Source organism: Leuresthes tenuis, unplaced genomic scaffold, assembly GCF_036924035.1.
Source record: "Leuresthes tenuis unplaced genomic scaffold, fLeuTen1.0.hap1 SCAF_3, whole genome shotgun sequence".
NCBI lineage: Eukaryota > Metazoa > Chordata > Actinopteri > Atheriniformes > Atherinopsidae > Leuresthes > Leuresthes tenuis.
The window spans coordinates 27,826,524-27,842,591 of NW_027325357.1; the positions used below are offsets into that span (position 1 = coordinate 27,826,524).

A 16,068-nucleotide genomic window follows, 5' to 3' on the forward strand; every position below is an offset into this window, starting at 1 on the left:
GTCACATCAACGTACAGACACATACAGCAGCAGCGGGTTAATCTGACAGAAGAATTTATCAAATAAATGAAACAGCACTGTTCAAACTTTCCTCCTCCATGGTTTCACGTACAGTAATTATCTGCAGCACCAAATGTTTTTCTTTTCTCAGCCAAATGAATGAGAAAGTGTTTGAGCTGTCGCCTAAGCTTCTGCTCACTGATCATATGCCAGTATTTTCAACTACTGCAGTTTTTCTTCTTACAATACGAAAACTGTAACTCGAGCAGAACTTATAGAGTTTTGTGTGGTAATCCAGTTTCTCTTCTGCCAAACAGCAATGATGGCGTGGAAATGGTTGCCTCAGGTGAAGTAAACATCATTATGTTTTTCTGGAACTATTAACAGTCACACTGCTACTATAGCACAATTAAACCCTCACAAGTATACCACTGACTGTTCAACAAGCTTAAACATGTAGAAAAGTGATATTTTCAGCTGCTGCCATCCACAACCGTGATGTTTCACACAACCACCGTGCACTTGTCACACTAATATATAGTGTATGGTAATGGCGATACGAGATGTAAGAGAAGCGTGACTCTATAAGGATTGTTATACCTCATTTCATTACTGTCTAATCGCACATACTTAGCTGCTCTTTCTTCACTTTTGCAGACATGTCTGCAAGAGGGCTGAAGAATGTCTGAATGCCAACGCTTCAACAGGCTGATGAAGTCATTAATGTCACATATCTCATGTGTGGAAAGAGCTAAATAAATCAAAATACACAAGCTTTAATTTGACAGTATTTCAGTAACCACACCCAAATTGTTGGAAGTTTTTGACTCTTTAGTATTTCAACCCTCCTTTTTCAGGAGGTTCAAATTTAATTAGATAGATATGTGTAACCATCAAAAAATGTTGATTTTTGATACATTATTGAGAATGCTTTCAGGCAATGAGAAATGGGTTTCCTCCTGCTCAGTTGTTATCTGTTCGTTGATCTTGCTGCCTTTAGTTATATTTTCACATGGCAAGTCGTCATCATTTAATCATTCAGTTGTCATTCAATTATTTTGGCCATAGATTTTGTTTTACAGTATGTTTAGAGGTAATGTGAAGCGTTGTCCAATCAGCTTCGCTGTATTTGGCTGAATCTGAGCAGACCGACTATATCTCAATAATACTTTGCAATTCATCGAGCTGCTTCTGCTTCGATTTTTTGTATTCAGTAAACACCTTGAATTCCAGGGTCATCACACTGCCTCTATGTGTTTAACAAGACTGTCCTCCTTCCCAAAATGTGCCCCTGGGATGTATACTCATGCAGGCAGATAGGAACTATGATTATGTGAAGAATAACCGACCTCTAATGGTTGTGAGAGCAACTGCATGTGAAGTATAAAAATATCATCCATGAAGGTGACTGTTGCATTGTAAAAAGAATGTATTTTAGCTTTTATCAAAATGGTTTTATAACCGTAGCCATGTAATTTTACTGTCTGAACACAATCAGGAAGTAACAAAGGTGTATTACTAAAGTGTTATTATGTTATTGGCTGAATGTAACTCAGAAGTGAAAGAACAGCTGTGACGTGTTGGTCTTAAACTTGTTGGTCTTTCTGACAATTGACCTTGCCTCTGTCCTCCTTTGAAGATTTTGTGGGCTCTTTAAGCAAAGACAAGACAATGACGTTTGCCCTGATGTAGAAACACTCATATGAGTCTTATGTTGCCCCCCCCCCCCAAACACACACACACACACTCTTTTTACTTCCCGCCCTTTGATATGGATTAATCTAAGTTTCCTCTATTCAAAGACTGCTGTTCCAGAACTGGTCTTTGTTTCAAAGGTATTTTATGGCAAAGTCTCATCGGGACTTTCTTGTAGTTTATGAATTCTTTGCACCTTGTGGAGAATCCCGCTGGAATTTTTTGGTTTGTTGTTCTGTTTTGTTTTTGTAACCATGAAAAAAGAGATCCTCTTTTCACCCTCCACTGTTTTTCTCCAGAGACACTGAGACCTCTTTGTGTTGTTGTGCTCACCAGTGTATTCGATTTCTTTCAGAATGTAAAAAATGTCCACTACTATTGTTATTTCAGTCTCGCTGATGGATTTCCTTTGTCTTTGCATCACAAAGATTGTCCGTTTCACTCACACTGAGAGCTCTTTTGACAGCATGTTAAAGAAATAATGGAGCAGCCCACACCTTCCAATGAAACAGCTTCTCATTCAAAGTCCAATTACATTAGAATCCCTGAAAGGGATTGTTCTACATATCAAAGAGCAGTAGTTCCTAAATCTTTGAATTAAAGTGGGTACTTTGCATTTAAAGGACATTTTCACTATACATAGGCCTGTGACTTAAAGACAACTTTTTAAAAACTGCCCAAATATTTACACTTTGAATCATTTCTCAGCATATAAATCAGTGTAATCTCATGCTGTGTATTTCATTTCAAGTGAAGAGTTACAATAGGTTTTTTAAACGTGATATTAAAACGCATTTTACCAAGAAACATTCTAGTCTGTCACATCCGAAGTTCTCGCACAAATAAACCGATAGAAGCCGCCAAGTCGGCGTGACAGTGTGAAGCAACTGTGGGAGACCTCGTGTTATTAGTGCTACTTGAGAAGTCTGTCCTTTTACATTCACAAATTCTGTCTGATTTGTAATAAATATTCAGTTTTATATTTTAAGAGCTATGCACAGGTCAGTCAGTTAGATATAAAATGCAACAACTTCAGAGCAAACTGTTATGACCCTCTCTATTTAATCCTTTTTTTTTTATTATAAGTAAATGCAAAACAAATTCATTGTAAGAGGTCAGAGCCTCAACAAAGCCACAATTCTCTTGAGAGCATCAATATCCATGCTGCTCCACAGTTCATATACAGTATCTAGATCACAGTCCGAGTCGCCACACTGCTCTTCCTCTAACTACACTAAAAATGTAATGAATGCATATATCTTTTAGTAGACAGGAGTGAAGAGGGTTGGTTTATCCACTAGAACGGAGTCTTCTGCTATAAATGTCTGGGGCATGTTATCAGACTGCAGCTGAGCTCGTGTTATCATGCTGAGTGCTCTGTACTGTGTAATGGATTTGTGCTGTAAAAGCTCTTGTGTGTTCAGCGTGTTATGTCTGAAGCCATGCATTACCTTTACATTTAAAAGCTTCATCTCTGATCTCCGTATTTGGTCCATAGTTTCTAAACTGTGATGAATGATTGAAGTGAGAGGGCATTAACAGTGCTGAAACTATGCTGTTGCTCTGCAGCCAGTACCAGAGGAGTTGCAGAATGGACCAGGTTTCGGTTATGTGGTGGCGTTTCGACCCCACGGTGCCACAGGCTGGATGCAGGCAGCCGTACCGTCTGCTGAAGCATCCAGATATGTCTTTAAAAATGAGAGCATTCTGCCATTCTCGCCGTTCCACGTGAAGGTCGGGGTTTACAACAACGAGGGGGAGGGGCCATTTGGACCTGTTACCACCATCTACTCTGCTGAGGAAGGTGAGTATTATCTCATGTTAGACACAGTGTGCTTCAGAGTGGACTTACAGTTGTGAGAAACAAAGTACATTCTCTCGATCGGGACAAAATTTAAAAATAATCTGGTCCATACGAGGTCTTTATCTGATAACATAAAGACAACAGCTGTTGAACAACAACGCATATTAGATCATGTCATTATTTACTGAACAAAAACTAAACTAAGATGCAGAAAAAGTATGTGAAAAACTAAAACTAAGTCCACCCTCACTATTTCAATAGAACGTAAGGAGTCAGTTGCAGCCAGGTGCTGCTATTCAAATTTACTTAGTTAATTGATGATCAGCGTTTGTATTCAAAGTATTCTAGAGTCAGATGTGAGGCCATCAGTCTGACAGAAAAAACTTGACTGAAACTGGGTAATCAACATGACAATGATCCCAAACACAGCAGCAAATCTACAACAGAATGTCTGAAAAAGAAAAGAATCAAGGTGTTGCAAAGGTCCAGTCAAAGTCCAGACCTCAGCCTGACTGAAATGCTGTGGTGGGACCTTAAGAGAGCTGTGCATAAACACATGCTGCAAACCCCAATGAACTGAAGCTAAGTTGAAAAGAAGAGTGGACCAACATTCCTCCACAATAATGTGAGAGACTGTTACATCATACATCATACAGTAATATGTTATGTTTTGTTGTTCTTGCAAAGTTGTATTTCTTCATTTCCAAGACCTGCTAAAGGACAAGATACATTTTTAGAATTGAAATAGAGCGCACTTTCCTTTTCATGACTGTATCTGCGTAGTTAGCATAAGTGCGTGAGTATAAGAATAGATCAACTCTGGCTCTGAACAGTGGCAGTTTTGTTCTTGCAGCCGGCACTCTTTTATCAGCACTTGCATACGACTTGTCCTTACTTCCCTCCTTCTTTTGTTTTAATGAAAGAAGTGGTTTTGAAACAGTTTTGATGTTCCCTCTTTGAGGGTTCATCAAAGCCAAGCATTACTCCTAAATCGTTTTTTACGTTAACTCCAGAGCCTGGCCGAGCACCCACTAGAGTCCGTGCCAAGAGCCTCTCTGCATCAGAGATCGAAGTTTCATGGAAAGCTCTGCCTTGGAATGCCAGCAAGAGGAGGGTGCTGGGCTATGAGGTGAGCTCCGATGAAATACCTTGTTTGTGTGTGCTTCCAATGGATGTGCTCCTGTGTGCGTGTGTGTGTGCGTGTGTGTGTATGGCAACTAATGCTGTTGAATCTTGTTGTCTTCCATTATTGATGAGTGTCTCAGACTCCTGCACCCTGGGCATACAAGATAATAGCTTGCTGCATGCATAATGGTCCAGCCTGGTCCCAAGCCTGTTGGCTAAGCTGTGCTCCTCTTGTTGCTTACCTAAGTACTGTAACCACCCTGATTAGCGTACTGATGCAACATTCTAAGGGACAAGAACGTTTAGCTTCTAATCCACACAGCAATGCAGTTTGAGACAGCGGCTTTGCACTCGTCCTTTTAATTCCACTCATTATTCAAATCCTGCATGTTAACAAAGGCGTCGTTTTCATTCCTCCGGATTGCCAGAATTATCAAATGCTGACCATTCAAAGTAAACTGAGGAGCAGGGCCTGGGCAAATCATTCGTGAAAGGACAAACAGATTAGATTTTGTGCTATTGCAGCTGTGACAAAGGAAAATGACACAGAAATCCTCTGATGGGTTAATATTTTCAAGGGTTCTGTCTTTTTTGGTTTTGTCTTGGGGTTTCTTTTGCACTCTTTAGCACATAACTTAAAGCGAAACACCTTTGAGCACAACAGAGTCACACATCTCTTAAGGCATGTGAGCTGACATGCTGCTAAAGCTTGGTTTCAGAACAGCTTCCGTCTTCCATCCAGTTGAGTTCACATGTCCCTGCTTTCAGTTTGCACGTCACTGACAGGGTGTAAGAGAAGGCTTTTAAGGTGTCTGTCTGTCGTGTTTTTCTGCGCTCACGTCTGCGGTTCTGCCTTGTTGCCTTCCAGCTGAGGTACTGGAGTAGAGGTGAAAAGGAAGACATGGCCAGCGTGCAGAGGACTGTAGGAAATCAAACATCCACTGTTATCCACGGGGTGAAAGGCAGCACCACATATTACATCTCAGTTAGGGGCTACAACACCGCTGGAACGGGGCCACCCAGCACCACCGTCAACATTACCACCAAAAAACCCCGTAAGTGTCTAAGCTGAGATCATTCCTGGTCACTTTATGCCACTGCTCAGCTTTTGTTTGAGGTTAATAATGTGTTTTACTCCTCACAGCACCCAGTCAACCGCCAGGTAAAGTGATGTGGAACACGTCCAACTCCAAGATAATACTGAACTGGGAGCAGGTCAAAGCCCTGGAGAATGAGTCAGAAGTGACTGGTTACAAAGTAAGCACATAGTCGCTTTGTTTGATCAGAAAATTGTGTGCTTTGCCATGGTACGCCCATATTCTTGTCTTAACTTCATCTTTAGGTGCTGTACAAGAAGAATCGACACAGCAGGCCCAGCATCATGGAAACCAACACCACCTCCGTAGAGCTTGCTCTTCCCACTGATGAGGATTATATCATCCAGATAAAGCCATTTGGGGAGGGAGGGGATGGCAGCAGTAGCAGGCAGATCACCATCCCAAGGATACCAGGTCAGTGGAGAGCTAGTTAGTGACTCCCACAGGGCTGAGTTGAATAATCCAATCCCCTGCTGCCATCTTGCCAGAACATATTAGCCGTCATCATCTCCAAAGAAACATCAAGAGTAGGAAAATAATGTGCACCATCAAACACATCAAATTACAGCCTCAGTGTGAGAAGAAAGTGCCAAAGTTGTATGTAGAAAATTCATGATAATCGTAATAATAAAGAAATAAAATATAAATATTGTGTTGATGATACACATTTGATCATATCATGACTTGATCCCCACTTGATACAATCCAAATAAATAAATCCATATTGGTTTCTGACCCCATAAAATAAAAAAATATATAGAAACTTTTCTAGCAATATACATATATTTTTTCATATATTCAATAATGCAGTGCTGACGTTATTAGGAATAATTTTGGGCACCATACTTATGCAGTAAAAATCCAATACCCTGACAGCCCTCTTTAGAAGTAAACATTCCTCACCTCTTGAAAAAGCTCATATTTTAGCTTGAAATCACTAAAGCAAGCTGGAGAGGCAGCAGACTAAAAAGATGAAATGCCAACTTTGTGTGTTTTTTTTCCTCTTCCAGAGCAAACAGTCATGTGCTAACATCCTCGTTTATTTCAAAACCTTTTTCAGGCCCCAACGCAGTCGGCTCAGCATCCAAGGTCTCCACTCTATCAGCCCTCAGTACAATAGCGCTGTCTTTCACAGCACGGACATCTTTATGACAAACGGCTCCAAGCAGGCGTTGTATCTGATGTGGAGACAGCTCTCCGACGTAACGCAAACACAGCCCACTCTGGTGTAACTAGATCCATTCATTTAGATTTTAGAGGCAGAGGGAAGCCGCTGACTGAAAAAAGCAAAAGTAGGTCATTGCGATGGCAGATGTGGAGTTCCCTTCAGCACCCAGGCCAGGTGAAGAGGATTGACTGATGTCGTGACTGTGTTGTTACCAAAGCAGCTTTCATAAGAGAAAAATAAAGAGAATAATGTCTTATATGCATCTTTTTGTATCACATGTCAAGCTTTTATAGATTTTGTTTTCTTAACGGGTTTAAAGTTGGCCTGGGCTGATTGGGCGAGAACATTTAAGTGCATGGCGAATAACATCATCCAGTTTTCCGGTTTGGAGGTTAAGAATGTGATATGACAGCGCTCCTTTTGTCTTCTAAGATAAGCTCTTTTTTTTCTTTTTTTCAGTCATGTGAATGAACTTTTGCCCGGTACATCTCTGCATTTCAGTTGCCACACTATGTCAAAATATTTTAGCCAAAGGAAAGCTTTGGTGTTGGTGTCGCTGTTGGTCATCTTCCTCAGAGTGTGAAGAGAGGAGTGGCATTAGATGGTGTATGCTAATGCTTTATCGTACTGCAAACTGTGTTAACATTAGAAAACTGCAAAGTTATCTCACTAAAGTTATATCAGATGGGATTTCATTTAGGAGGTAGGCTCAATTTTTTTTTCCCCTAAATTTGTCAATCTGCATCAAATGAGGACTATAAGCATCCAAGTCAGGTTGACATGACTACAAAAAGACTTTTTTAGTCAAAAAGTTTTGTCAATATAATGAAATGCTATGTCGACATTCTGGAGTCAAGTTACTAATCATTCCCCCTGTCCACTAAATTGTGAGAGATGCAGAACAAAATGCATTGTCAATGTATTAATCAGAAAGGCCCGCTGAAGCGCAACTGAAACTAATGCGAGTCTATAGTTATACCAGTTCACTTTGTTAGATTAAGCCATTATTGAGTCAAAATTCTAACGGGGATTTGGCCGAAACCGGTGACAGAGAACACTGGTTCTCCACCAATAACAGCTTGCATAACATCATACTCTGGGAGACAAGAGTATGCTCAAAAAATACGAAGTCTACATTGGCTATAAGTCGTGTTTTTAACCTTGTTAACATGTCCAAAACTTGAAACGTGATTTATTACCAGACATATAATTAGCAAACCATGGCTTGCCAAGTGTCATGCTGGAGATTTCTGCTTTGAGTTGACATAGCACCATGTGTAGTCTCAGAAAGGCGAAGTGAGACAGTCTTGTATGTTCTACATGAAGCATTTGAGGAACCAATCCTGATCACTTGCAGAGTGAGGCTTTACAGCTCGTGTGATTAATTGAGGAGCTAGTGCAAGCTAGAAAGAGAAGTTAGCTGGGGGCTAGCGGCTGCTGAGTGAGCTGATACTAGCTGATAGTTTCTGGGCCTTGACCCTATAAATTGAGTGGTCACTAGCTGCTAGGCACTGCTGGTGGGTGGAGATGTGAGCAGGGCCAGTTTAGAATATTCATAGATCCCCTTTCACTAAACAAGGAAAGAGATGTAGGGTCAAACTCAAGCCATTTTAAGGCTACAAGGGGTTATTTTTCGTATCAAAAAACTGACAGGAAAACTTGAGTTTTTATTGGATTAATGTGTATGATTCTGGCCGTAGAAAAAAACATCAAGGACCTGCCTGTAAAATGCACAAAGATAAGCAGCATATGTTATGGTTTTTGTCGATTATTATTGCTACACAGGATAAAACGGACCATGGACCATATATTGAAAAGATGGACATGGACATGACATCTCTAGTTGGTTTGTGGACTACTGTTTTCAAGCCTAGAGTTTGTTGTTTTGCTGTTGAAATCTTGAGTTTTCCGAGCCAGATGTGGCATCCAAGCTATGTTTATGTCATATAGATAGCGGTCATGACACACAGCTATGACTCAAAGCAGCTAAGCCCATAACAATGCTTTACTTTAGGTCTTTTAGCAGGTTTGTGTGTGACACTGTTCATAGAGTTCACAAGGACTGCAGATGCCATGATAGTTACACTCAGAAAAGCCTGCTTTACAATTGATATTGGCAGTGGGAATGATTCCAGCGGACTTTAACTCTTTAAGAATGCAAATTATGTGTGAGTCTATATCTATCATACTGGATGCTAAAGCGTTAGCCTGCCGTGTTTTTTGTGTCGGTTCTCTCTAAGGTAAGACAAGGACAAGAAAGCCGGTGCTGAAAGGCATCCATATGACAGAAGTAGGACTGAGCTGTTGTGGAGAGCTTCTCTCCTGGGTTCCTCTACCTTGGCCATTGAACTACACCCTTGTGGCTGTCTCATGCACCTCATGCTTTCAGTTTGCCCTGTGTCTAGAGCTATTCTTTGCCTTCTGTGTGCCTCATCACATGTTCAAAATCCTCAGGTCCTTAAAGAGCCTTAACTTATCATAAGTATATAAAAAAAACATTAGAAACGTAGAACTACAAAGCAGCCGCGGTGATGTTTACATGCTGCTGGAACGATAGAAACTATTTGTGGTGGGGGCCCCAGCATCTTTCGCTGAGGTCACTGAGGTTAGTTTGAATGGCATTCTGCTGTTTTGCATGGGACATTGGCAATACATGAGGCCTGGTGCATTTTTATAGGTGTGTGTTCTTAATAAAAGATGATGCTGCTGATTTTTCCTTTTCCCATAGTCTCCTGATGCCATGTGGGACTGCTGTGCCACCCCAAGTACAGTGCAGTCTGTATGTAGCTTGTAATCCAGTTAAGTAATTTGTAGTACTTTGAAGGGAAGTGTACTGTAGGCAACTGGGTTTCGCTCAGAATCATGCATCAAGAAATGTGTAATATACTGTTTTGTACACTTCAAATCATTTATATAAAAGAACCTTTCTAAAGAGATGATTTACTTGGTTTTTATGTAACAACTCTGTTTCATACCGTAGCTAACTGTTGCTCAGCATGACTGTACTTTGTCCTCTTTCTTCTGTTCATCTGCAAACCGATTGAATGGCTTTAGGAACATGCAAGGTTCATGCATCTTATAGGTTTGTGTATACTGTATGTGTACCATGAAATCTGAATCATTATAAGCCCTGTGTCTATGCTTCAGTCTCAGTCAGCCCCTCTGAGATGTACTGGATTATACGCTCTACAAGAGGGTTCCCTCTGTTGCTGTTTGTTGTTTATACTGTGTGAATAAAGATAATTGGTTTATAGAACAATGCAAAGCTGTCAGTCCATCAATACATATCACTCTATGTGCCATATAGGGATAAAGACTAATGCGTTTCCTGATCACTCGAGTACACCTTCAAAATTTACTGTAATAAAAATGTTTATTGATCTCTTGAAATATTAGAGCTGAACATTATATCTGATATTACAGCAATAGATCTGTAGTTTTCCAGCCTTTTAACATCCATTCTTTCTGATCTCATCATAAAAATAGTTCTTTCCCTGCCTTATGTTACCTGATATATATGTATATATGAGTATAGACCTATATAGTGCATTTCATGAACATATCCTTAATATGATATCTACATTTTATCTTTGTCATGATCTGTCTGAACCTTCTTTTTTCAAATTCTGCAATTTAAATGCACATCATATCTTATGAGTTACAGTACATTTAGCATAATTTTTTTTTCTCATCATAGTGGTTAGAATATAAGGTGGATGAAATTAAATTGGCATTTCTTTCAAAAAGAAATCTCTTTATGTGTACTTAATAATTCAATTCAATTCAATTCCATTTTATTTATATAGCGCCAGATTACAACAATTGTCATCTCAAGGCACTTAAGTAATATAGTCCAATTCAAGCCAATTGGAATTCAATTAATTGTAATCATAATCCAATTAATTCATATAGAGCCAATTCAAAAAATTAATATCCTAGCTAAGGAAACCAACAGATTGCACCGAAACTCATCATAATGCCTCATGATGATATAAAACTCATTAAAAAAAAACTGACACAAAACACTGGGAAGCCAGGTAAAAGGAAGCAACCCAAGTGACTTTCCACAGCAGCAGACATAAGCTGTGGAGCTTCAAATGACTATGGATCCTAGAATTCCCCCAATGAATCATGACACATATCCCTTAGTTGAATCGTTTTTGCAATGTAAGTCTGCTTTAGTTTCACTAGATGGCCCTAAGAACGCACAGATACCTTGGTCTGAAACCCTGCTCATTTTATGAATTCAACCACAAGATGGCAGTACAGAATAGCAGTTTCCCTTGCATTGGGTGTACTACTACTTAATGATTCTAATGTCACAAAGTATTTTATTTCCTATGCCTAAATAAGCTGTGAAAACATTCAAGCTACATAGAAGTGAAATGTTTTGCCCTCTGTGTCTTTATTATAATATTTATATTTATTATACTCTAGGTTACTATTCAAAAAGAATAGTAATAGTAACCCAACCCCCCTTCATTTCAGAACCTGACACACTGTTTGAATCATACTGAGACATTTATTTATGCAGGTATGTTTTCCATTTAAACTGAATGCAATTACAGCACATACACACCACCAAGCACTAGGGAAATGTAGAGCAAAGGGCAGTGGAGAATTGAAGGTGGAAGCTTGACAGCAGAACAGTTTGATGGCCTTCACAGAGAAAAAAAACTGATCTGTAATCCACACTGTGCTGGTTTCAACACAGGGCCAACAAATGTTTTCATCTCAATGGGAACAAACAGCCCAGATTTAGAGAGATTTCGTCTTCCTCTATATTTGACGTGATATTCTTTACAAGACTGTAGTTCAATTTCAAGACAGCTCCTTCTCACCTTGGACAGTTTCAGCTCAACACTGATGAGGGCTGCTCCTGTTCCCATAATCTCAACTCAAAACTTAAGGCACCCATTCATGTTTTTGTCTGTGTTGCACCACTGTTCTTTTTACTCACTGATTGATGCTTTGACCATGCATATCCATCTCTGCTCCAACATACTGTATAAGATAACACACAAAAGCATGGATGTGTATACTTAAATTCCTTTTTCAACTGACCACTTCACCCACAGCCTCTCTCCTAATACCATCAGTAGTTAATTTCTTCAGTAGTATGTCCAATTCATCAGCGGGAACATGTCCCACAAGTTTACAGAACGTGCTACTGTTATTGCAAACAAGTGCCTTCACAACAATCCAGTGTCATATGACCAGAAAAAAATATAATATACAAATCAGCAGTTTGAGAATCTCGTTTCCACAGACGCATCAACAGCAGGTCGACAGTATCAAGTCAGGGGGACAGGGGGACTAGACAATGAGGGCGACAAAGCCATGGTCACAAGTGTTGGAAAAGCTCCTTCGATTATCACTCTACAATGCAGTGTTATAGGTTTTGGTTATGCTTCGGTACACATGAGAGTTCACAGTTTTCTCCCTTTAGAGGACAGAGGATAAAAGTAATGGCTGCTTATTGCAAATCTCACAAGCAGTGTACTTCACTGCCTTGGTTAACAGTAGCACAAAGTTAACAATGACAGCAACAAGGCTAACACGGGTCAGGCTTCATCAGAAGGATTCTTATGACTGATAATTGATGCATAGTATAGTATTAAAGGTCACTCAGAACATACAGTATGGATATACTTGACAACCAACACGCTCTGTGGAAGGACAGCATTTGGTGTGCGTCACACTGTAAGCTCTCTGCTTTGTCTTTTGGGGAATTAGAGGGGCGTTCACATTTACCCCTCCTATAAATATAAGTACAAACTCATACACCATAACTTAAAAGTTAATCTAACAGGAAACAAGAAGTACGTATGTTAATCTTGTGGTTTTTAACTTTTCAGGCAGTGTCTGTAAACATGCGCATTTGATTCAAAACTAGTAACTTTTTAAACATCACTATCTGATTTGCTATTAATTTTCAAACCAAAATTTATCCTGGAATGTGAAATGTGTTGATTTGTTAGAACAGCAGATAGCTGTCAGAGCACTCTCAATCTGGAGAATCAGGAGGACTCCTGACAGGCTAGCCAAGATAACTGCTACTCAAAACAAGAACAAGAGAGCAAACTGTCAGCATCAAACACAACTGAAACCTTTAAAGACTTCAAGAAATTCTATATCGTGTAATAATCAGGCAGTTTTTTACTCTGTCACTACTTTTTCAGCAGCAGAAAGTCTGTTGTACTGATGTGAGCAGTCAAACATTTGCTCTTCAGTTGTCCCTGTTCTAAGCAGCAGTTAGTCTGGCTAGCCTTACAGAATTTGTCCCTCAACTAAGATCGCTCCGACTGCGTCTATTGCAAGTAAGACACAAAGTACTCATAAGTAAACCCCTTTGCACAACCCCCTTTGGAAAAAATACAAAGAATCCCTCAAATTAACTTAAATAAGCACACTGTGTGCGACCTGCTCAACACCAAACTGTTGACAAAGTCAGCTAAGTTAGCGCAATATAGCGTTAGCTATAAGCCGTAAGTAAAACAGAGTAATGGAAAGTAGCTGCACAGAAACATGACTCAAATACAAACTTCTCTCCATATTGGCTGAATATCTAATATTCACCATCTCTGGGTAAATTTGGACTACAGCCCAAGCAGTTTAGTCCCTATTAGCCTATCCTAATGTTTACATCACACAAACAACTGTAAATATGTAACATGCACAGCTGAATTCTGTACACACACTGGGATTTCATATTGAGTTTTCAATTGATATATTGTCTGATTTATCGTCTGAATGTGTTTTTTCACCCACTTTTCTGTCATCAAAAATGCAGTTATGACATCAAGGTGCAAGTAAACACAATCACTTTGTTAACCTGTGGGTGGAAAGACTAAATTGGATAATATGAAGATATGTTTCAAAATTCATATTTCTGAGGTGGATGTAATGTGGTCCCTGTTTTGAACATGTTTTTTCATGTTTGGTGGAAAGTAGCTATGCGTAGAGAATAGAATGGTGGTAAATTAGCAGCTTCAACTACTGAACAGACAGCATCAGCAATATGGCACTGTCACTGTAGCTGTAGCAACTCTATGATCGTGTAGTTCAACAGGATAAGAGCGGTGCCAGAAGATGAAGCCCAAGTATGCTACTCCTGTTTATACAGCAAATCCCGGTCAAATCTGGGCTAAATGTGAACATTTAATTCGTGTATTTCGTTGGGCATTAATGAAACATTCACGTAATTTTGCTCAATTTAAGCAAAACGTCTTTCAGATGTCTTTTTGACCAAACAATGTTGAGTGGGTTAATATGTCAAAGTTGTGTTTTTTAGCTTGGGCTAAATCCATCTTAGTGGCAACAAAAGAAAATGCAGGATATTGGGCTAAAGGAATTGCTATGACGCCAATACTGAAATATTGCAGCCCTCTAAGTTACAGCATAAATACAACCTCACAATGTGGCAAACTAAATAATATCAAGGTTTCTCTGATTAATTCAAAATATCTCCAGTGTAGCATGTTATGCTTACACATGAAAACTGAAATGTTCAAAAGCACAAGAATAACAGCTCAATTCTGTTTCAGTAAAAGTAAGTAAAAAGTAAAAACATACCATCACATTTGTAAAACTTAGTAGACATTATTCATATTAAAAATTCCTCTAAAAATCCTATGACTCTGCCCAGAACGTGTGACCAGCATCCAGCAACCGTGACGTGGGATGAGGTTTATTGGAAGCTGGGACCAGCAGTCCACTGAAGTGTCCATCAGTCTGTCAGCTTCAGCACTGGCCCAGTGTTGTGTTTCTTCTTTCTCCTTTTCATCTGAGTGCTCCCTCCAACATCTCAGGGGTTTCAAATGTGGACGTGTTTGTGTAATATTTGTTCCATTCCCTCTGCTATTATTAATTGATTCATGCAGATTATAATCATCTGATATTATACATATTTCATAAACAGGCAAACACGGAACATAAATTAGATCTTCTATCGATAAAAATGTAAAAAGCTAATAAGACAGCTGTTGATTAAACTGGATGTGTAACGGCCAGGAGGTGACAACAATGAGCAAAAAGTCTGCTTCTTAAGGTATGGCACCTCCTCACCGCACCCACACTGCCAGAAATATCTCCATACTTTAACCCAATCGTCCATCATCCTCATACATATGTATATATATATATATATATGCATAAAGGGGGGACTCATTGATTCAGAACATGTCAGATACGTGATAAATCATCAAACAGAAGACATTTCCTGTTTCCATATTAGTTGCAGGGCTGGAATGATCCGGAAAACAACAGGACAAGAGGCTCATCTGAGTTTGAGGCCGAGTCACAGTTGGCTTGTCTAAAGGGACAGGAGTGCAGGTCTACTGCTTCATGGAATGCAGTCTGTTCTGGTGACAACGTGTACACAGTGGAGGAGGAGTCCTCTGATCTGCTCAGCGGGGCAGGAGACACACAGCTGGAGGATCCTCTCCTGTTCCCCCGTCTCAGAGGCCGCCATAGCCGATCAGGACTGCAACGAGACCAGAAACACACAGATTTGACTCGAGCACGCACATTGACAAATGAGTTGACAGTTGGTCTTCTGTTCATGGTGTTTTTTGTTTCTTTGATTTGCTCTGTTGAGTGTTTTTGTCTTCTGTTTTTTTTTATTTATTCTCTGTGCAGATTTTTAATTCCTTGTGGTCCTTTTCAAACGCAGTCTCACACCCAGTCACATACAGACCCTCCGGAGTCACTTTGCATGACACAGTCTTTTTTTTTTGCATGTATGTCTGTCTCTCACCTGGTTAGAAATTTTCAGGACTAATAAAAATCCACCTTTAGCGCTTGGAGGGGTGATGAAGGATTAAGGTGAAAACAGCTTGGTTATGTTTAGACCCCAAAACTATAAAGACTAATTTAAAGAAAAACATGGTTTTGATTTAAAATGCAGCCTTTTACCATGTTAAGACATGTTAGACGTCACACTTCTCTCATCTGCAACAAGTTTTATATGCAGCTGTGGTGATGTCCCCTGCAACTATCACATCAACTGTCGTTAACAGTTTTATGGCATCTCTTTTCGACTCTGTGGGGCTTCTGGAGAACTCTGTTGAACTAACATGCAAATTCAAAAATCAGGCAAAAGGAGTATCCTGTGCCATCAGTAGGATGGAGGTGTCATGTTGTATTACGCTGTTGTCAACTTTCCAATAAAAAAAAAA

At 39.7% G+C, this 16,068-nt stretch overlaps 2 protein-coding genes across 12 annotated transcripts in view; one reads left to right on the forward strand and one right to left on the reverse strand.

Annotated features, from left to right (window-relative positions):
- cntn4 (contactin 4) overlaps positions 1-8,919 on the forward strand; it is a 170,912-nt gene extending 161,993 nt beyond the window's left edge. Inside the window, exons 18-23 of the mRNA XM_072382884.1 lie at positions 3,265-3,499; positions 4,513-4,628; positions 5,493-5,679; positions 5,769-5,881; positions 5,967-6,135; positions 6,782-8,919. Of these exons, the coding sequence (XP_072238985.1) occupies positions 3,265-3,499; positions 4,513-4,628; positions 5,493-5,679; positions 5,769-5,881; positions 5,967-6,135; positions 6,782-6,873 (912 nt within the window). The 3' untranslated portion in view covers positions 6,874-8,919. The remainder of the gene's footprint in view (positions 1-3,264; positions 3,500-4,512; positions 4,629-5,492; positions 5,680-5,768; positions 5,882-5,966; positions 6,136-6,781) is intronic.
- A 2,472-nt stretch (positions 8,920-11,391) lies between these two features.
- Positions 11,392-16,068, reverse strand: part of LOC140303899 (band 4.1-like protein 1) — a 92,911-nt gene continuing 88,234 nt past the window's right edge. For all 11 annotated transcript variants that reach the window (XM_072382872.1, XM_072382874.1, XM_072382871.1 and 8 more), the window contains one exon: positions 11,392-15,374. In XM_072382872.1, coding sequence (XP_072238973.1) covers positions 15,369-15,374 — 6 coding nt within the window. In that variant the 3' untranslated portion in view covers positions 11,392-15,368. The remainder of the gene's footprint in view (positions 15,375-16,068) is intronic.